The sequence below is a fragment of the Podarcis gaigeae genome (assembly GCF_964106915.1).
Source record: "Podarcis gaigeae genome assembly, chromosome: 8".
NCBI lineage: Eukaryota > Metazoa > Chordata > Lepidosauria > Squamata > Lacertidae > Podarcis > Podarcis gaigeae.
In genome coordinates this window covers 11,931,556-11,953,666 of record NC_139684.1, presented here as the reverse complement: position 1 = coordinate 11,953,666, position 22,111 = coordinate 11,931,556, and the positions used below count along the sequence as shown (strand labels likewise).

General features: G+C 48.2%; 1 protein-coding gene across 19 annotated transcripts in view; it reads left to right on the top strand.

Annotated features, from left to right (window-relative positions):
* The window catches only part of HSPG2 (heparan sulfate proteoglycan 2), a 218,492-nt gene that overhangs the window by 71,616 nt on the left and 124,765 nt on the right, over window positions 1-22,111 (top strand). For all 19 annotated transcript variants that reach the window (XM_083750024.1, XM_083750019.1, XM_083750017.1 and 16 more), the window contains 11 exons: window positions 2,706-2,831; window positions 4,568-4,681; window positions 5,602-5,862; window positions 7,946-8,065; window positions 10,015-10,146; window positions 11,770-11,914; window positions 12,017-12,168; window positions 13,514-13,660; window positions 15,551-15,714; window positions 18,671-18,850; window positions 20,361-20,557. In XM_083750024.1, the coding sequence (XP_083606150.1) occupies window positions 2,706-2,831; window positions 4,568-4,681; window positions 5,602-5,862; window positions 7,946-8,065; window positions 10,015-10,146; window positions 11,770-11,914; window positions 12,017-12,168; window positions 13,514-13,660; window positions 15,551-15,714; window positions 18,671-18,850; window positions 20,361-20,557 (1,738 nt within the window). The remainder of the gene's footprint in view (window positions 1-2,705; window positions 2,832-4,567; window positions 4,682-5,601; window positions 5,863-7,945; window positions 8,066-10,014; window positions 10,147-11,769; window positions 11,915-12,016; window positions 12,169-13,513; window positions 13,661-15,550; window positions 15,715-18,670; window positions 18,851-20,360; window positions 20,558-22,111) is intronic.

The following is a 22,111-nucleotide window of genomic DNA, read 5'->3' as shown; positions in this document are numbered from 1 at the left end:
TTTCAGAAATATATACCTGAACTCCTCCCCCCCCCCCCCCCCGCTGCTTCTGCTGTTCCTAAAGTCATGGTCTGGGAAATGCTTCTAGGGCTGGAGGAGGCGGGTTGAGGCAGGTGGCAAAAGCCATTGCCTGGCGGCCAGCACAAAGTCTATCTCACCTGGCATCTGGCCGCTTTGGGGATGGCATGCAGGACTCGGTGGGCAGAACCTCATTCAGCACACTCGTCTTATATGCTTGTTGTTGTTGTTTAGTTGTTTAGTTGTGTCCGACTCTTCATGATCCCATGGACCAGAGCATGCCAGGCACTCCTGTCTTCCACTGCCTCCCGCAGTTTGGTCAAACTCATGCTGGTAGCTTCAAGAACACTGTCCAACCATCTCGTCCTCTGCCGTCCCCTTCTCCTTGTGCCCTCCATTTTCCCCAGCATCAGGGTCTTTTCCAGGGAGTCTTCTCTTCTCACGAGGTGGCCAAAGTATTGGAGCCTCAGCTTCACGATCTGTCCTTCCAGTGAGCACTCAGGGCTGATTTCCTTCAGAATGGATAGGCTTGATCTTCTTGCAGTCCATGGGACTCTCAAGAGTCTCCTCCAGCACGATAATTCAAAAGCATCAATTCTTTGGTGATCAGTCTTCATTATGGTCCAGCTCTCACTTCCATACATCACTACTGGGAAAACCATAGCTTTAACTATACGCTTAGGTTCAGCTAAACGAACTCCCTATTGCGTCTCCTGAACACACTGCCAGTAAAGTTGCAACGGGCAACCCTGGATCTCTAGTAGGAGAAAAACATCTCTGAGCTGTGCATGGACCGGCAGAGCTGTCTTCCTCACCTGCCTGTTGCACAGCCCTTTTCGAGGGGTGGGGTGGCCTCCAGGTCCCTTTGCGCTCGCCTGCTTGTGTTGTGCCATGTGTTTCTCTGCCGGTGTGAGTGATGGACATCCCTGGTCCCTCCCTCGGGACCTGTGAATCATGCCCAAAGGAACACATGCCTCTCCCTCCAGCTGGGCTGTGGCACGCAAGGGCAGGGAGTGGCATGTTGCTTCCTGATGCCCGTGCCGCCGGGCAGTGTGCAGTGCCTGGTTTGCAGCAGCGTGGCGTGGTTGGGAAAGGGCCATAGCTCAGCTCTGTATTTTTCTACTCTGTGACTGGCAGCAATGGCTCTGTTGGGGACTGAGCCTGGAGCCTTCTGCATGCTGAGCCCCACCGCTGAGTATTTCCCCAAGAGAAGTCTGGGGGGAATTTCAGAGTGCTCCACTGCCTCCTTCCTTGACTTCCTGTGCTGGGATGATGGAGAGTCTGTTTGTATTGATGCCCATCTGTGAAGTAACTATCAAAAAAGCAGGAAGGATGCTTGGATGTCGGGGGGTTTGTGTGGCTGGCTCTTGGTTTGCTTGGCTTGTGCTAGTAGCCCCCTAACTGTGTGCTGTGGGTTTTGGTGTGTGTCAAAGGTGGGGTTCTGCTTTCTGGGTGGGTGGGGGCGGAACACAGCTTTGAATAGGGCAGGTTTGCTTGCCTGGGGGGTGCTGGGGTTCATTCACAGCATGATGAATTGCCCCTCCCCACCAAGGCTGGGTGAAGCCTTTCCCAGGAATAGTAGTCTAGCCCCCTGCAATGGAGGAGTCACAGCTAATAGAATCACAGAATTGCAAGGGACCCCACAGGGTCATCCAGCCCAACCCGCTACAATTCAGGAATTACAGGGGGCAACGCAGTTAATTCTAAAGCCAGGTTAGGTTATTTAGGGTATCCTCAGAGATCATGGGAAGGTTCAAATTCATTGGCGCGAACCCCCACTCAACTGCTGTGGGGATAAAGGAGGCAGCCAGGAGGGATAGGATGGGATGGGGGGGGGGGGTAGAATTCAGCTATTGCAGAATTCAGGTTGCTCACCGGAGCAAAACGGTTTGAGCACATTACACCGATCCTGGTCGGAGTGCACTGGCTACTGATTAGTTTCTGAGCCCAACTCAAAGTGCTGGTTTCCACCTATAAAGCCTTAAACGGCTCAGGACCGCAATACCTCAAGAACCGCCTCTTTCCATAGGAACCTACCCATACCCTAAGATCATCTTCTGAGGCCCTCCTTTGTGTGCCTCCTTGAGAGGTCTGGAGGGTGGCAACACGAGAACGGGGCCTTCTCTGCAGTGGCTCCCCGTCTGTGGAATGCTCTCGCCAGGGAAGTTCGCCTTGCGCCTTCATTACACACCTTTAGGCGCCAGGCAAAAATGTTCCTTTTTAACCAGGCCCTTGGTTGATCTATTTGACATCCTATACCCTTTTAAAATGTGGCTCTTTTCAGGGAGGTGTGTGTGTTATTAGGTGGTTGTTTTCATTCTGATTATATATGTTGTGATTTTTTTTCTGTGAACCGCCCTCAAACCTCCGGGTATAGGGCGGTATATAAACTCAATAAATAATAATAATAGAAAAAGAGTCACTCTTGTCACCATTGTCAGCCCTTAAAGTGAGTGAGAGGGGGAAAGATTGCGCCCATAGCTGCAAGAGACCTGTGGAACGGGGTGGGTGACAGCAGACTAGTGCAATTTAAAGTGTGGCAAATTTGCATTGAGAGCTGGATCGAGGTTTTGGTGGTGTCGCTCCTTTCCTTGAAAGGAGGGCTCCAGAGTGCAGCCAGCTTCTCCCTGCTACACCCACCCAACCTCTCCGCAAGAGTGGCCCTGATTCCCCCTATCTGCTTCCAGTGACGCCCGTGGTTCGCGCTTGCACGGCCGATGAGTTCAGGTGCCGGAGCGGCGAGTGCATCTCCAAAGAGTTTCTCTGCGACAGCCGATCGGACTGCCGGGACATGTCGGACGAGCTGGACTGCGGTGAGCATGGCTGTGGGCTGGGGGTGATGGTGCGACGGCACAATAACACTCCCCCCCCGTGCCGTTGCGCCTGCCCTCACCTAAATATAGCGCACCCACCACACAGAACACCAATTCCACAAATTCCTACAAACTATCCAGATTATCTTGTGGGGGCCTTGTGTGAGGGAAAACTTAATACAGTGGTACCTCAGGTTACATACGCTTCAGGTTAAGAACTTTGCTTCAGGATAAGAACAGAAATCGTGCTCCAGCGGCGTGGTGGCAGCAGTGGGAGGCCCCATTAGCTAAAGTGGTGCTTCAGATTAAGAACAGTTTCAGGTTAAGAACGGACCTCCGGAACGAATTAAGTAGTTAACCCGAGGTACCACTGTAATTTGGAGTCTCAGGCAAACAAACAAGTGATTTTATTTAACAAAATAAGTTTATGACACAAAGTGGGTAAAACATAGGATACTTCGGATTATAATGCTATTTCACTTCAGTTCTTTCTCAGCTGTTGCACAGCTGTTGCCGCTTAATACTTTGGTTCTTAAAGAAGGTGGTGTTTTCTGTCAGTTACACACCCCTTTGACAACCCTACTCTTGAGGTGCTCCAAGTAACAGACCCAAGGGGTCTCCACACCCCTCTTAACTGGTTTGGGAGTCTTTTCTTTTTGTAGAAGAATATCTCCCCTCCTGACGTGAATGAGACCTAAGTAGACTGTATCCTCACAGCGTCTGCTTCTCCTGGCTCAGCCTCAGCCTCAGCCTCCCAGTTAATTCTGGCTTATTACTCTTACAGGAGACCATGCACTGTCCTTCACACTAAGCGCAGAGACTCCTTTCTCTAGCTTGCGATATACAGTGGTGCCTCGCAAGACGAAATTAATCCGTTCCGCGATTCTCTTCGTCTAGCGGTTTTTTCGTCTTGCGAAGCAAGCCCATTGACGGCTTAGCGGATTAGCGCTATTAGCGGTTTAGCGGCTTTTAGCGATCAGCTGAGAAGCACCTTATCAGCGGATCAGCTGTTAAGCGGCTTAGCGACTTAGGAAAAGGGGGAGAAAAGGGGGGGGAACCCGCAGGAACTCGCAAGACATTTTTGTCTTGCAAAGCAACCCCATAGGGAAATTTGTTTTGTGAAGCGCCTCCAATACGGAAAACCCTTTCGTCTAGCGGGTTTTTCGTCTTGCGAGGCGTTCGTCTTGCGGGGCACCACTGTATTCCTCAGAGTGGATGCTTCTACCCAGAGCCAACTCTCTCTCCTTTCACTCCCTAGGTAAACTAAGGCCTGGGGGGCCGGATCCGGCCCAATCGCCTTCTAAATCCGGCCCACGGACGGTCCGGGAATCAGTGGGTTTTTACATGAGTCGAATGTGTGCTTTTATTTAAAATGCATCTCTGGGTTATTTGTGGGGCATAGGACTTTGTTCATTTCCCCTCCGCCCAAACATAGTCCGGCCCCCTGCAAGGTCTGAGGGACAGTGGACCGGCCCCCTGCTGAAAAAGTTTGCTGACCCCTGCTCAAAATCCTCTCCTTTCCAACTCTCCCTCCTGGAACCCCAGCCAATCAGGGGCTGCCATTCATTAACTGTTTGCTGGCAGGAAAAAAACACTCTGGGACCCAAGCTGCCCAGCAAAACAAACTTTTCTATCACAGTTGGCAGTGGGCATCCCTTTCACCCCCACGAATCCGTAATGCCTGCATTGCTGGGGGTTGGGCTAGATGACTCTTAGTATCCCTTCCAACTCTATAGGTCCCGAGTGTGGCACTGATGAGTTCAGCTGCGACAACGGCGAGTGTGTCCTCCTGGAGGATCGCTGCGATGGCCACGCCGACTGTGACGACGCCTCGGACGAGGACGGCTGCGGTGAGGAACGAGAGGCAGGGGGCGGCCTAGGCAGAAGCTGTTGCTGCCCCCTGCCTCATTTGGGAAACAGAAAAGCTTTTAGCACTTCTTCTTTTATTCTTAATATTTTTTATTCCATTTCACACTGTACATTTGTATTCAAACATTAATCACAATCATCAACATTTAGGATTCCCTGAATCCTTTGATTCACCCTTCTGTGGTTTCCATTATCAAACATTTTCTACTGCGTGACATATACTTTCTCTGTTTTTCTTAAAAACATCCCCTTTTTACCTTAATTTTTAAAACATTACAAGCGTTGCTCAGATCCTGCCAAAGTTTTTAGTTGTTTACAGTGTTATTTAGGTAAATTGTAAATGTTTTCCATTCCTTATTAAAGTTTCTATCTTCCTGGTTTCTGATGTTTAAATGAGTATTTTAAATTGTAAAACAGAAAATTTAATAAAAATTTTATATACACAGAGAGAGAGAGAGTCAAACATCGGTTCCCAAATGCCTCCATTATCGTATGTTTTGGCTCCCAAATGCCCCAAACCCAGAAGCAAATGTTCCGATTTTCGAACGATTTTCAGAAGCTGAATGTGCTACATGGCTTCCGTTTTGAGTTTCCCTATTGTGTTGAGGCTTCCGCTTTCAGTTTTCGGTTGTTAAATGTTTTGGAAGTCGAAGGGTCTTCTGGAATGGATTACGTTCGACAACTGAGGTTTGACTATATAAAATAAAGATGAGGAGTATTTGAATTCTCCTTATCCTTTTGACTTTCCTGCATCCCCCTCTCTATCAAGCCACAACGAGGATCAAGCGATTCATCCTAGTCTCCCTTGTGTCGTCCGGGAGAGGCAAGTGCTAGTTCGAGATCAGAACGCTGGAAGTCTCGGGACGAGGCACTGACTTCCTCCTTTCTTCCCTCTCTGCAGGCATTACCACCCCTCGGCCGCCTGTCACCTCCGCCCGGCCCGGTACCACTCGGGTGCCTGCTACCACGGTCTCAGTGACCACCCGCCGAGCCCCAGTCACCGCTCTGCCTGGGGTCTTCCCTGCCAAGCCCTCCCTGCCCCCCTTCCCCCGGCCTTGCCGGAAGGACGAGGCCGTCTGCTCCAACAAGCAGTGCATCCCCCGGGACTACCTCTGCGACGGAGAGAGGGATTGCAGCGACGGAAGCGACGAGAGCAGATGCGGTGAGCCCCTGTCGGCGAGTCGCTTGAGGAGCCGGACCGCGGATCCACCTAGCTCTGTATTGGCTACACTGACTGGCAGCAGCTTTCCAGAGTTTTGGGCAGAGGGACGTTCCCAGCCCCACCTGGAGAATGGAAGCTGGGGCCTTCTGCATGCAAGGCAGATGTCCCACCATGGGGCTTGAAAGCAAATTTTCTAGTCTTTGTGGTGCTGAAAAATGCGTTGATTGATATAGGGAGCAGTCTTGTACAGAGTCAGACCATTTCGCTCTGGCTACATGGACTGGCGGGACGCGGGTGGCGCTGTGGGTTAAACCACAGAGCCTAGGACTTGCTGATCAGAAGGTTGGCGGTTCGAATCCCCGCGACGGGGTGAGCTCCCGTTGCTCGGTCCCTGCTCCTGCCAACCTAACAGTTCGAAAGCATGTCAAAGTGCAAGTAGATAAATAGGTACCACTCCGGTGGGAAGGTAAACGGCGTTTCCATGCGCTGCTCTGGTTCGCCAGAAGCGGCTTAGTCATGCTGGCCACATGACCCGGAAGCTGTACACCAGCTCCCTCAGCCAGTAAAGTGAGATGACTGGACCTAATGGTCCAGGGTCCCTTTACCTTTACCTTTTTAGACGGACTGGCAGCAGTGGCCCATCAGGCAGGGGGTATTCCCCACCTGGAGATGCTGCCAGGGATTGAACCTGGGGCCTTCTGCATGCCAAGCAGATGTTCTGCCGCTGAGCTACAGCTTAGTAGGGCCACAGAGGAATCTAGCATCAGCTTCTGTTTTGTGGGGCAAAGTAGGGCCTTGATTGATCATCGAGTCCTAAAATTGTGATTATAAACTATTTGCTACAATTTTAGCTACAGTGGTGCCCCGCAAGACGAACGCCTCGCAAGACGGAAAACCCGCTAGACGAAAGGGTTTTCCGTTTTGGAGGTGCTTCGCAAAACGAATTTCCCTATGGGCTTGCTTCGCAAGACGAAAAAGTCTTGCGAGTTCCTACGGTGTTTTTTTCCCTTTCCCCCCTTTTCCTAAGCCGCTTATCAGCTGATCCGCTGATAAGCCGCTTAACAGCTGATCGCTAAAAGCCGCTTGCTAAACCGCTAATAGCGCTAATCCGCTAAGCTGTCAATGGGCTTGCTTTGCAAGACGAAAAAACCGCTATACGAAGAACCTCACGGAACGAATTAATTTCGTCTTGCGAGGCACCACAGTAACAGATTTAAAAAGACGCTAACTGAGTCAGTCCATAGAGATCAAGCCAGGATCTTACCAGGCCTACAAATGAAGGACAATAGAAGAAGTGTAATTACCGTATTTTTCTCTCTATAAGACGCACCAGACCACAAGACGCACCTAGTTTTTGGAGGAGGAAAACAAGAAAAAAATATTCTGAATCTCAGAAGCCAGAACATCAAGAGGGATCGCTGCGCAGTGAAAGCAGCAATCCCTCTTGCTGTTCTGGCTTCTGGGATAGCTGTGCAGCCTGCATTCGCTCCATCAGATGCACACACATTTCTCCTTACTTTTTAGGAGGGAAAAAGTGAGTCTTATAGAGCAAAAAATATGGTAACTATTTGGAAGTGAGAAATGAAAAACAGGCCATATTCATATTTTTAGATGCGGAGAAAGCCTTTGATGTTATTTCTTTGTCATTTTTGATTAAGGTATTAGAGAAAATGGAAATAGGGAATTCTTTCCTGGCTGGAATTAAAGCGATCTATACTGATCAATCCGCAAATATTTTAATAAATAATATTCTTTCAGACAAATGCCCAATAAAAAAAGGAACAAGACAAGCTGGTCTCCTATCTCCATTGCTGTTTATTATGACATTAGAAATGATAAGTTGGAAAATATATCAGAAAAAATGTCTGGTTTGAAAATATGTAAAAAAAGTTAGATATTTGGGAATCTGGCTAACAGTAAGAAATCTCAACTTATTTTAACATTGATTCCTAGATCTTTAGAGTTAGAAGTGACCCCTGAGGTCCAACCCTCTGCAGCTCAAAGAACCCCTGACAGATGGGGAGGGTTTTGTGGGTGTGGGCCGGGTACCAGCTTCTGAATTCTCTCTCTGTCTCCCGAACAGGCACGCCCAGCCCCTGTGAGCCCAACGAGTTCAAGTGCCGGAACGGGCACTGCGCCCTCAAGCTCTGGCGATGCGACGGGGACAACGACTGCACAGACGGCTCGGACGAGCTGAATTGCCGTAAGCGTTTTGGGAGCGCCAGGGGTTTGTCGATTTGCATCCAGCTTTCCGTGTCCTAGGGCTTAACACAAAAACTCCGGGGGGGGGGGGCTCACCACAGCTGAGGCCCTTTGAATTGAATTTAGCTAAGTTCCCCCTGGAGCAGGCCTCTTGGAATTAATGGGGCCTAAAGGGACACACGTGGCGCTGTGGGTTAAACCACAGAGCCTAGGAATTGGCGATCAGAAGGTCTGCAGTTCGAATCCCCGCGACGGGGTGAGCTCCCGTTGCTCGGCCCCTGCTCCTGCCAACCTAGCAGTTCGAAAGCACATCAAAGTGCAAGTAGATAAATAGGTACCGCTCCGGCAGGAAGGTAAACAGCGTTTCCGTGCGCTGCTGTGGTTTGCTAGAAGCGGCTTCGTCCTGCTGGCCACATAACCCGGAAGCTGTACGCCGGCTCCCTCGGATAATAAAGCAAGATGAGCGCCGCAACCCCAGAGTCGGTCACGACTGGACCTAATGGTCAGGGGTCCCTTTACCCTTTACCTTTTAAGTTAGTCATGCCCAATGAACATAAGTGGGTCTACTGTGAGTAGGACTAGCAGCAGAGGGCGCCCATTGGAATTAATGGGGTGAAGTTAGGCGCTTCTGGTATCTTCAAGAGGTATATCCCCAGTATTCATAGAATCATAGAATTGTAGGATAGGGAGGGACCCCTAGTGGTCATTTAGCCCAACCCGCTGCAATGCAAGAATCACTGGCAGGTGGCCATTTGGGCTAGCATTGGATAGAACCATTTCTTTGTTTATTTTTATGTATTACCAACTTTACTGAAAGTTTTTAAAACAGTTGCCAAGCATATACATGAAGCTTTGTATGCAGTCATCCGCATGGCATCAAAACTTTAAACTACAGGTGCCATTCCAGTCCTTCTAACAATTTTAACTGTTTACAGTAGTCTTTAAGATAAGTCATAAATTCTCCCCATTACTTATTAAATTTTTGGCCTTCCTGGTTTCTGATTCTTCTGGTCATTTTTGCCGTTTCGGCCTAATCCATCAAGTTGATCTGCCATTCTTCTCTGGTCGGGCCTTTATATTCTTTGCATCTCTGGGCCAATAACATCCGAGCAGCCATGGTCACATACATAAATAGTATTTTCTGCTCCATTGGGAAACTGTTTCAGTAGGTGCTGAGAAGTGTACAGTGGAACCTTGGTTCTCAAACTTAATCCGTTCCGAAAGTCCTTTCCAAAACCAAAGCAAAACCAAGGCACCCTTCCCCATAGAAAGTAATGCAAAACAGATTAATCCGTTCCAGACTTGTAAAAACAACCCCAGAAACAGCCATTTAACATGAATTTTACTATCTAACGAGACCATTGATCCATAAAATGAAAGCAATAAACAATGTACTGCAGTCACACAATCAATCAATCAGTAGCTGAACTGGGTTTCACACAGTCAAAAAAACAAAACAAAAAGAGCCACGAAAACGCAAAATAAATAGCAAAAACAGACAGACCTCCGCGTAACACTCAAATTGGAACACTTCCTTCTGGGTTTGCAGTGTTTGGGTTTCAAGTTGTTTGAGGACCAAAGTGTTTGAGAACCAAGGTACCACTGTACAGTGAAGGCACTTGCCTGATGATCATGAGGCGGCAGTGGCGTAGCGTGGGGGGTGCAGGGGGAGCCGGCCGCAGCGGGCGCAACATCTGGGGGGGCGCGCGCTCACACTCGCAGCTCTCTAGTGGAATCCACGGGTTAGGGGGCGCGAATTACTTGCCTTGCCCCGGGTACTGACAACCCACGCTACGCCACTGTGAGGCGGGGAGTTCTGCAGTGTAGGTGCTGCCACACTAAAGCAATATCCCATGATACATTTTTATTGACACACTAAAGCAATATCAAGCTGGTGAGCCCGTTTCTTCACCCCAGGCTGCTCCGCTAATGCTCTTGTCCTCTCTGCAGCTACCAAGGGACCCGGGGACACCTGCGCTCCAGACCAGTTCGTCTGCGTGTCCACACGCACCTGCATCCCGGCCAGCTACCAGTGCGACGACGAGACGGATTGCGCAGATCGCTCCGACGAGATTGGCTGCAGTGAGTTCGGGGTGGCAGGGGATGGAGAGCAAGATGGAGTGGGAAGAGTTAAGCCCCCCCCCCAACAACAAAGTGGACTTTGAATATGATTTGCGTCCCAAGGCATTGTGCGACCCACAAAGTTCCCAGGAGAACAATAAATGACCCTGACACAGAATATTTGGTTTATGGCTTCAAATAGGCCACAATTTTATTGGTTACAGATGTGAGTGGTTTGGCTTAGGCATTGGGGTGAAGCCAGGCTGTATCTTGACTCCTGCCTGCCTGCCTGCAGGGAGTCCATGGAAGGGTAAACCACCGATGGGGGTGCCCTCAGTTGTTGTTGTTTAGTTGTTTAGTCGTGTCCGACTCTTCGTGACCCCATGGACCAGAGCACGCCAGGCACTCCTGTCTTCCACTGCCTCCCGCAGTTTGGTCAAACTCATGCTGGTAGCTTCGAGAACACCGCCCAACCATCTCGTCCTCTGTTGTCCCCTTTTCCTTGTGCCCTCCATCTTTCCCAACATCAGGGTCTTTTCCAGGGAGTCTTCTCTTTTCATGAGGTGACCAAAGTATTGGAGCCTCAGCTTCAGGATCTGTCCTTCCAGTGAGCACTCAGGGCTGATTTCCTTCAGAATGGAGAGGTTTGATCTTCTTGCAGTCCATGGGACTCTCAAGAGTCTCCTCCAGCACGATAATTCAAAAACATCAATTCTTTGGTGATCAGCCTTCTTTATGGTCCAGCTCTCACTTCCACACATCACTCCTGGGAAAACCATAGCTTTAACTATACGGACCTATATCGATATATCACAATGTCTGAAATAAAGATGGAACTGCGTAGAGGTGGATTCCAAAGTGGCTCACAGCCGAATTGCAAAATTGCAGCTCAGTACAGCAATCAAATACAGTGGTGCCTCGCAAGACGAAATTAATCTGTTCCGCGAGTCTCTTCGTCTAGCGGTTTTTTCGTCTTGTGAAGCAAGCCCATTGACGGCTTAGCGGATTAGCGCTATTAGCAGCTTTTAGCAGCTTTTAGCGGCTTAGCAGATAAGCAGATAAGCGGCTTAGCGGCTTAGAAAAAGGGGGGGGGAACCCGCAGGAACTCGCAAGACATTTTCGTCTTGCGAAGCAACCCCATAGGAAATTCGTTTTGCGAAGCGCCTCCAAAACAGAAAACCCTTTCGTCTAGCGGGCTTTCCGTCTTGCGAGGCATTCGTCTTGCGGGGCACCACTGTACTAGAATCCTTTCAGAGCTTAATGCTACAATCCCAGCCAATATTTTATCGTGTTTATATCCCCCCTCCAAGGAGCTCAAGGTGGTGTTCATGATTCTCATTTAATCCACACTACAACCCTATGGGGTAAGATTGACTTAAGAGGCAGTGTCTGTTCCCCTAGGGCACTCAGTGAGCTTTGTGGTCAAGTGGGGATTTGAACCCTGGTCTCCCAGGCCCTAGTCCGTCATGCTGACCATTAGGCCACTGCTGGGTAGGCATTTCCACGTGCGGATTTCATGGTTGAGGTGGAAGGAGAGCATGAGAGAGATGATCCCCCTTTCTTTTGCGATTCCTGCCTTGCAAGAAGCTGGACTAGATGATCCTTTGGTCCCCTTCTAACTCTATGATTCTTCTCCCTGTCTAGCCCCTCCCCAGGTGATCACGCCCCCTGAGGAATCCATCCAGGCCGCCCCCGGAGAGACGGTCCGCTTCACCTGTGTGGCCGTGGGCGTCCCCACCCCCATCATCACCTGGAGGCTAAACTGGGGCCACATCCCCAGCAGTCGCAGGTAAGCCGCAGGTGGCCCAGGTGTGTCTGGTCTCCATCCCCCCCACCTTTTTCTTCCACCACCTGGGCTTGGGGGTGCTGACTCTGCCCCTTACGACCACAGGGTGTCCATCACCAGCAAGAACGGGCGGGGGACACTGGTTATCGAAGACGTCAAAGAGGCCGACCAGGGAGCTTACACCTGCGAGGCCATCAACGCCCGCGGGATGGTTTTTGGCATCCCTGATGGAGTGTTGAGCCTCACACCTGGACGAGGTAAGCCAGAGGGGCGGGAAAGGTGGGGTGGGGACCGTTTGAGCAGGCACTGATCTATCCATCTAATTAGCATATCTGTTGAAGCATTTCTTTAAACAGTGCGTAGTTCTTTATTTTGTGTGTGTGTGTTTTTAAAAATATTTATTTGGTTTTTCAGATTAAAATTTTACAATCACATATCCAACAAACAACATAAAAACAAGAGTCCAAGGAATCTCCTGGACTTTTCTCCTCCCCTTTGTGGGTCCTATTGTTAATCATTTCCTCCTGCATCTTTTATGATAATCCAAATCTTTTACATCTCCATTGTGTCCAAAATTCACCATTAAACTACAAGTGATCCAATCCTACTAACGATTTTAGCTGTTTAGAATGGTTTTTAAGATAGATTATAAAATTTCCTGTTCCTTATTACAATTTTGGTCTTCCTGATTTCTGATTCCTCCCGTTATTTTGGCTATTTCGGCATAATCCATCAATTTAATCTGCCATTCTTCTCTGGTTGGGATTTATACACAGCAGGTAGTTAACCTGTGGCTTTAAAAGAGGACTGGAGAAATTCACAGATTTGGGCGCAGCACTGCTTCTGAATCTCAGGTGCCGGAAGCCGCAGGCATTGCTCTCGCACTCGGGTCCTGTGTGAACAGGAGTCTGGGTCATTGGCCTGATCCAGCAAGCTCTTAATGTTCTTGTGAAAGGCTTACACTCTCAGAGGCTCTTGACATAGATCCTGCTGCCTGCCAGAACCTCGGTCACGAGACTCTTAATCTCAGGATTGTGCGTTTGAGCCCCGCAAATGTTTCCTGGGATTAGATTAGATTACCTTTGAGGCCCCTTCCAAGCACACAGTTTTATGAAATACCATAAAATTATATAGCAGTGGAAATGATAATTTAATGATTGGCACTCTCTAAACACTTCTTTTTCTGGTTATTTGGTTATAGCTTTTGATAGAATATAGATAATTGAACAAACCTTGCTGCATTACATTCTTCATTAAATTATCTTTCCGTTGATGTATAATTTTATGGTATTACTCCAAAAGAAAGTGGTGTTATGAGCCATCAAACCTCGGAAATACACTTTCCCCAAAAGGTTTCCGCAATTTTGGCCACTAGTGTACATGCAACAGACACAGACGCACAGGACTCCTTCTTGACAGAACATTTTCCTACTGGCCTTTAATACCGTCCCAACCAAATTTTGTGTTTCTCCTGCATATACTGTGCTGCTATATTGATCTGTTTGATTTACATCAGTGAAATCTTTTCTAAAAAAACCTGCTTGGCATGTCCATCCATCACCTTGGATCCCTGACAGCCTCCTCCTTCACCCCCCACCCCAGGACCTTGCCCAGAAGGACACTTCCACAACGAAGAGACCTCCCAGTGTTTCCCCTGCTTTTGTTTTGGCATCACCAAATCTTGCCGTGGCACTAGCCGGCACCGCAACCAGATCCGCCTTCGCTTCGACACACCCGACAACTTCAAAGGTAAGTAGGTTGGGGGTGTTATAAGAAAAAACTTCTCCTTTTCCCTTATGGGGTACCCAAGAGCCCGGATAGAGTCTTTCAGTGGGTTCCCTATTGGTAGGAGAAAATAACAAGAGGCCAACCAGAGAATATTGAGAAGCAAAGCAGCTAGTAAGCTTGATCTTTCTTCAACTGTTGCAACAGGGTCCCCACTCACCACATGCAGGAGGCAGGAGGAACCCAGAACAATGGCGTGCAAGCCCTTATATAGACTTTTGAAATTGCCACCCTGTAGCCAGAGACCACCCCCCAAAACATCATACATACATCACAGAAAGGGGTGGTCTACAGCAGAAATACATCACAAGAGGCAGTCTCCAGCAGAAATCCTGTTTGCTAGGATACCTGATAATGGTCACTGATTGCTTTGGCTGGGCAGCCTGGCTATTCTTTTGTGATGGTAAATACTTTTAATTCCTGAATCCAGTTCACAGGCTCACCCTATTCATACACGCTTAAGACAGGTAAGCAAAAGACAAGGGAGAGGCTATTCCATTTCCTTCCTCCTTGCAGAGAAATATTTGAGGTCAATTTGAGAGAGTCAAAATGACTTCAGGATTGCTCTCCTGTTCTATTTCAGACACGTGGCTTATATACTTATGCATGTGTTTGCCTTGTACATTTATGAATGTTTTATTTTATATTTGGGACCTTAAAGTAAAGGTAAAGGGACCCCTGACCATTAGGTCCAGTCACGGACGACTCTGGGGCTGTAGCGCTCATCTCGCTTTATTGGCCGAGGGAGCCGGCATACAGCTTCCGGGTCATGTGGCCAGCAGGACTAAGCCACTTCTGGTGAACCAGAGCAGCGCACGGAAATGCCATTTACCTTCCTGCTGGAGCGGTACCTATTTATCTACTTGCACTTTGACGTGCTTTCGAACTGCTAGGTTGGCAGGAGCAGGGACCTAGCGACGGGAGCTCACCCCGTTGCAGGGATTCGAACCACCGACCTTCTGATCGGCAAGTCCTAGGCTCTGTGGTTTAACCCACAGCGCCACCCGCGTCCCACTTGGGACCTTAGAATTCTTATAAGAGGGGGAGGAGGGCTTTGGGTTTTGAGGTGGTCTTCCACTACGTTTTCCTCAGAGAATATCCGGTGGCATTAATAGGCCTCTGAAGAACCCTGCTGGATTGGGCCCTGGGGGCACACCTTGCCCAGTGTCCTGGCCTCACATAAGCCAGCCAGGTGCCCTGCAACAACCCCCTGCCATTGTTGCAAACAAAATCAATCTGCCCTTTTCCCCTTATGGGGTATCCAAGAGCCCATATAGAGTTCTTATGTAGGTTCCCTATTGGTAGGAGAAAATAACAGAGGCCAACCAGAGAATATTGAGAAGCAAAGCAGCTAGTAAGCCTGATCATTATTGATCAGTTGCAAGAGGGTACTCCCCTTACACAGAAGTCGTGTAGCTCAAGACCACCACCCCAGATACATCATACCTACATCACAAAGGGCGGTCTACAGCAAAAATCTGAGTGCTTTGTTTACCTCCTGTCTGCCATGTTACCTGTTTAATGGTCACTTGACTGGATTGCCTAGGGAGCCTGGCCAGTCTTTTGTAAAGATAAATACTTAGTTCCTGATCAAGGTCACAGGCTCACACAATATTCATATCTTAAATGTGCCATTAAGACAGGATTTGTGAAGGAAAAGGCAATTGGGAAGCTTTTCCATTTTCCTTTGACCTTGCAGAGAAAACGTTTGGTCAGTTTGGGAATCAAAATGGTTTCAGGTTTGTCTTCCTGTGCTGATCTGTGTATGTGCACGGTTGGTACATTTATGAACATTTAATATATATCTGAGACCTTAAAATTCTTATCACACCATTCCCGTGTCACTTTCCCCAGGGGTGAATGTGACGACCCCCTCTCAGCCCGGAACACCGCCCCTCTCCTCGACCCAGCTGCAGATTGACCCCGGATTGCAGGAGTTCCAGCTGGTTGATCTCTCCCGCCGTTTCCTGATACACGACTCTTTCTGGATGCTCCCCGGGCAGTTCCTGGGCAACAAGGTGAGGGAAGCGAGTTCGAGTCCTCGTGGCCTGAACTATAGGCCAATTTTAAGAACAGGATTAGTTTCCTTTCCTTTTCTTTCCTTTATTTGTATTTGTTTTTTTGTTGCTGTTTTATTTTGACAAAGTAATAATCATACATAAATAAGAATAAAAATGTGCACCTCACCCCCGAGACCATTCCATTGTAAGTATCTAACCATGTAACTAAGCCAAACCACGGGCTGGGGGAGAGGGGCTCAGAGCTTATGTCTTATTCCCTTTTCCAGGGATTCTGTCCTTTTTTAATATTTATTTATGTACTCATATGGGGTCACGAAGCGACGGACATGACTAAACGACTAAACAACAAGAACAATGTATTCATTTATTCATTTGACAAAGTAATAATCATAAATAAATAAATAAGAATAAAAATGTGCGCCCTGCCACTGAGACCATTCCGTTGTAACTATCCTAAATTTCAACACCTCTTGCGATGGTTTGACCCCTTTCTGTTTTAACAGTACAGTGGTACCTCGGGTTACATACGCTTCAGGTTACATACGCTTCAGGTTACAGACTTCGCTAACCCAGAAATATTACCTTGGGTTAAGAACCTTGCTTCAGGATGAGAACAGAAATCGTGCTCCGGCGGTGCAGCAGCAGCAGGAGGCCCCATTAACTAAAGTGGTGCTTCAGGTTAAGAACAGTTTCAGGTTAAGAACGGACCTCCGGAACGAATTAAGTATTTAACCCAAGGTACCACGGTACAGTTATACCTCGGGATAAATACACTTCAGGTTGACCGCTTTTGGGTTGTGCTCCGCAGCGACCCGGAAGTAATGGAGCGTGTTACTTCCATGTTTCGCTGCTCGCACATGCACAGACGGTCAAAACGATGTCATGGGCATGCGTGGAAGCGGCGAAATGTGATCCGCGCACGCACAGATGCTCTATTGCGCCTTACGTTCTGTTTGGGATGCGAACGGGGCTCCGGAACGGATCCCATTCGCATCCGAGGTACCACTGTACAGATTCTACAAACACCCTCCATATCTCCTCAAAATCATTTCTCCTGCCTATTTCCTGTCTAACCTTAATAGCATGTGTCAAATTTTCATTAATAGCTACATCCCACACCTCTTTATACCGTTCTTCCACTTTATATTCCACCAGATGTCAAAAAGAAAAACAACTACCAGACTTTTAGAAGACATTTGAAGGCAGCCCTGTTTAGGGAAGTTTTTAATGTTTAATACACTATTGTAGTTTAATATTCTGTTGGGAGCCACCCAGAGTAGCTGGGGAAACCCAGACAGATGGGTGGGGTATTAATAATATTAATAATAGTAGTAATAATAATAATAATAATAATAATAATAATAATAATAATAATAATAATATTCTGCTAGCTCTTTCCACTTCCTAGCTATCATAATTTGTGCAGCTGCCATTTGTGAGCAAGTCCTTCATAGCCTACGAACCTTCCACCCCGTCATAAATTGATAATAATCCTCCTTCTGGACTTTCTGCTAGCCTTAAGCTTTGCTGCCTTTTCTCAAGTCGGAAAAATGACCCTTCTCACACTGACTGTCAGCAGTGGCCCTTCAGGGTTTCAGAAAAGGGAGCATTCCCAACCCCAAGCTGAAGATGCTTCCAGGCATTGAACCTGGGACCTTCTGCATGCCAAGCAGGTGTCCTGCCAAGCTGCAGCCCTTTTTGATAACAGCAGTGCTGGGGCAGGGTGGAAGCAAGGAGGAGGCTAGGAAGGTACGATGGGTGTCTGCAGAGAGTGGGAATAGTAATAATAAAATAATAATAAAATTTTATTTATATCCCGCCCTCCCCAGCCGAAGCCGGGCTCAGAGCAGCTAACAACAATAAAGGTAAAAGGGAGGTAATGAACCATAATCTGCAGAGTAGGAATGTAAGGAGAGCGTGCTGGATCCGACCACTGGCCCATCCAATCTGTCCTCCTTTGCTCACCGTGGCCGAACAATTGCCTGTGGGAAACCAGCAAGTAGCTTCATGGGATGTCCTCCAGTTCTAGCCTCGCTCTTCCTTCCTTTCTTTTTACAATTTTCATTAAATTTCCTGTTTTACAATTTAAAATACTCGCTTAAACATTCCTAAAATATCAGTGACTACCTTTCTTCTCTTTCCATGGTTCATTTTGCCTTTTCATAAATCCCTTATTCCATAGGTTTTTGTATCTTTTTTTAATAATTTTTTTTATTAGGAATTACAGCATAACATTTTATCAATAAAACATATCATCCTCATTTCCCCCCCTCCCAATCCCCCCCCAGGCTTCCCTCAGCTCCTCCCCCTGGTTTTTCCATACTTCTGGTTCTCTGCATATTATAAAATTGTAAAAATCCTTAACCTATCTGTCTATATGTTATTAATAATAAATTTGTGAATGTTTATTCAAAACCTGCCAAGGAGTCCAGTTCATTTTGTTGTTTCTTTAAATACTTTGTAAAAGGTTCTCTTCTTTAAAGTCACAGTTGTCCTTATCACATAGTTTATATGTCAGTTTTGCCAATTCCGCATAGTCCATCAGTTTCTCTTGCCATAGTTCTTTAGTTGGGGTTTCATCATTCTTCCAACCTTGTGCTATTAAGACTCTTGCTGCCGTTGTCGCATACATGAAGATATTCTTAAATTTCCTTGGCAGGTCTTTCCCTAAAATCCCTAACAAAAATGCTTCAGATTTTTAAACAAATGTTAATTGGAACATTTTCTTCAGATAAGTTTTTGTATCCATTCTTCCTTTGCCGAGACTTCTATTCTTTCCCATTTTGGCGAAGATATTCTTAAATTTCCTTGGCAGGTCTTTCCCCCAAGGAAGGTTCCCAGCTCACATTTCTGCTGAATGGGCACATGGATTTATGGGGGTGGGTTGGAGGGCCAGGGTCTACATTTGGGTTGCCCCCTCCTGACCTCCCCTCCCTCTCTGCTCTGCCTGCAGGTGGACTCCTATGGAGGTTTCCTGCGATTCAAGGTGCGCTACGGCCTGGCCAGGGGCCAATCGGAGCCTGTGCAGAAACCCAATGTCGTGATTGTGGGGAACGGGCAGAAGCTGATCTACCGCGTGCAGGTGCCCACCCAGCCCTCGGTGGTGAACCAGCGCCAGGTCCAGTTCACAGAGGTGAGCGCGGCTGGAACGGGGAGGGCTTGTTCCGTCCTGCTGAGGCTGAACGCTCCTCTCAACACCCCTGCGAAGTATGCTGGGTTGGGGGAGTCTTGCCCAGCCCAAGATTCTTGCCTGAGCAAGGATTTGAATCCAGATCTTCCCTGCCCCTCAGAGGCAAATACAGTGGTGCCCCGCAAGACGAACGCCTCGCAAGACGAAAAACCCGCTAGACGAAAGGGTTTTCTGTTTTGGAGGCGCTTCGCAAAACGAATTTCCCTATGGGCTTGCTTTGCAAGACGAAAGCCCATAGGGAAATCTCCGGGACAGCGGGGAAGCGCAGCGCGTCTTCCCCACTGTCCTCGGACCTCCTCCGAAGGCTGGCAGTGGGGCGGAGAGACCTCCACCCCGCGCCAGCTTTGGGATGGCTGCTCCGAAGGCTGGCGGTGGAGCGGAGAGGCCTTCTCCCTGCGCCAGCCTTCGGATGGCTGTCCTGAAGACTTGTGGTGGGAGGAGGGTTTTCCTTCCCACCGCCAACTTTCAGAATGCTGTTCTGAATGTTGGCGTGGGGAGGAAAAACCCTCCTCCCACCGCAAGCCCCGGGAACAGAGGAGAAGCGCTGCGCGCCTTCCCCTCTGTTCCCGTACCTGTCCTGAAGGCTTGCGGTGGGGAGAAAAGCCCGTCTCCGCACCGCCAGCCTGGCAAGCGGTCTCCATAGGAACACATTCATTGATTTTCAATGCATTCCTATGGGAAACCGTGCTTCGCAAGACGAAAAACTCGCTAGACGAAAAAACTCGCGGAATGAATTAATTTCATCTTGCGAGGCACCACTGTACTCAAAATTGCCATGCCACATTGAACTTTAAGGTGACTCAGACAAGTGAGCCAAGCTGGGTTGGGTGGGTAGAAGCAACATTACCCTTATTTATTTTATACTTTTATTGGTTTTTTCTTTCGTATAGACATCGTTTTTTATTGATTTTTCTCAGGTTTTGCAAGTTTGCTTCTTTGTTTTTCTTTGCATTTTGAGTTCCCACCTTTATTTCCATGTTGTTTTTATTCCCACCGCTTTAGATGATGGTACTTCATTCCGCTGCTCGTAATTCATAATTCAGTTTTCATTTGACCCTAGCTGTTCTTCAAAGTAGACCCTCAGGTTACGTTACTCTCGAGTAACGTAAACTTCGGGTTGCAAAATCAGCAGCAAAACCAGAAGTATCCAGAAGCGGTACCTCTGGATGCCGATTTTTCAGGGTGCACATGGACCCCCTGGAACAAATTAAATTTGTATCCAGATGCTCCACTGTACTCCAAAAAGGGTCTCACCTCAAGCTTCCCATATAGATTTTTATGATGTGAAGTGGTATGTGTTGAGTTTTTTAATAGACCATTTCTTTAAAACATTGACAGTCACAAGATTTTGACCTTCTACGCAAGCACCTTTGGGGCAGCCAACACAATAAGGTATTTCTCCTGCACCTTTCGCTTAGCCATTTCTTCACCTGCCGGGTGTCCCCCTCTGCAGGAGCACTGGGAGAAGGAGTCGGGAGCCTCCGTCAGCCGCGAGGAACTGCTGCTCACCCTCCAGAACCTGGAGGCGGTTATGATCCAGACCGTCTATGACAACCGGATGGCCAGTGTGGGGCTGAGCGACATCGTCATGGACACAACCACCACGGAGGTCACCGGCTTGGGCCTGGCGCATGGTGTGGAGGAATGCAGGTGTGCCAGCGATGGGGGCAGCTGCTGACATCCAGGGTGGTTCTGGGCAGGGAAGTTGGGGGGCTCGAGCCAGCCTGCTGTGACCCTGCTCCTGTGGGTTGTGTCCAAATTAGTCCTGCTCAGAGGAGGCCAATGATAATAATAATAATAATAATAATAATAATAATAATAATAATAATAATATTTATTTATACCCCGCCCATCTGGCTGGGTTTCCGCAGCCACTCTGGGTGGCTCCCAACAGAATATAGTGGTACCTCAGGTTACATACGCTTCAGGTTACAGACTCTGCTAACCCAGAAATATTACCTCGGGTTAAGAACTTTGCTTCAGGATAAGAACAGAAATCGTGCTCTGGCAGCGCCAGCAGGAGGTCCCATTAGGTAAAGTGGTGCTTCAGGTTAAGAATGGACCTATGGAACGAATTAAGTTCTTAACCCGAGGTACCACTGTATTAGGTAAAGGGACCCCTGACTGTTAGGTCCAGTCGGAGACAACTCTGGGGTTGCGGCACTCATCTCGCTTTACTGGCCAAGGGAGCCAGTGTACAGCTTCCGGGTCATGTGGCCAGCATGACTAAGCTGCTTCTGGCGAACCACAGCAGTGCACGGAAACGCCGTTTACCTTCCCGCCGGAGCGGTACCTGTTTATCTACTTGCACTGCGTGCTTCCGAACTGCTAAGTTGGCAGGAGCAGGGACCGAGCAACGGGAGCTCACCCCATTGCGGGGATTTGAACCGCCAACCTTCTGATTGGCAAGCCTTAGGCTCTGTGGTTTAACCCACAGCGACAACCGCGTCCCCAATTAAAAGCACAATAAAACATCAAACATTAAAAACGTCCCTAAGCAGGGCTGTCTTCAGATGTCTTCTAAAAGTCAGGTAGTTGTTTATTTCCTTGACATCTGATGGGAGGGCGTTCCACAGGGCGGGTGCTACTACCTAGAAGGCCCTCTGTCTGGTTCCCTGTAACCTTACTTCTCGCATTGAGGGAACCACCAAAAGGCCCTCAGTGCTGAACCTCAGTGTCCGGGCTGAACGATGGGGGTGGAGACGCTCCTTCAGGTATACTGGACCGAGGCCATTTAGGACTTTACAGGTCAGCACCGACACTTTGAATTGTGTCTGGAAATGTACTCGGCAGCCACTCCCAGTCATCAGTCTAGCTGCCGCATTCTGGATTAGTTGTAGTTTCCGGGTCCCCTTCCAAGGTAGCCCCACTGAAATTAACCTGCTGAAATTAACCTCACTCCATCCATAGCTCAGTATTATCCACTTTTTTATTTTATTTTATTTTAAACATATAAAACACATACATATACATTTACACAATACACGTACACAACACACTACCTAATTTTCATAACATAAAACATATCTACATTACTCTATATAATACCTACTATACTATACATATATATATATATACTATATATAGGGACGCGGGTGGCGCTGTGGGTTAAACCATAGAGCCTAGGACTTGCCGATCAAAAGGTCGGCGGTTCGAATCCCCACGCCGGGGTGAGCTCCCGTTGCTCAGTCCCTACTCCTGCCA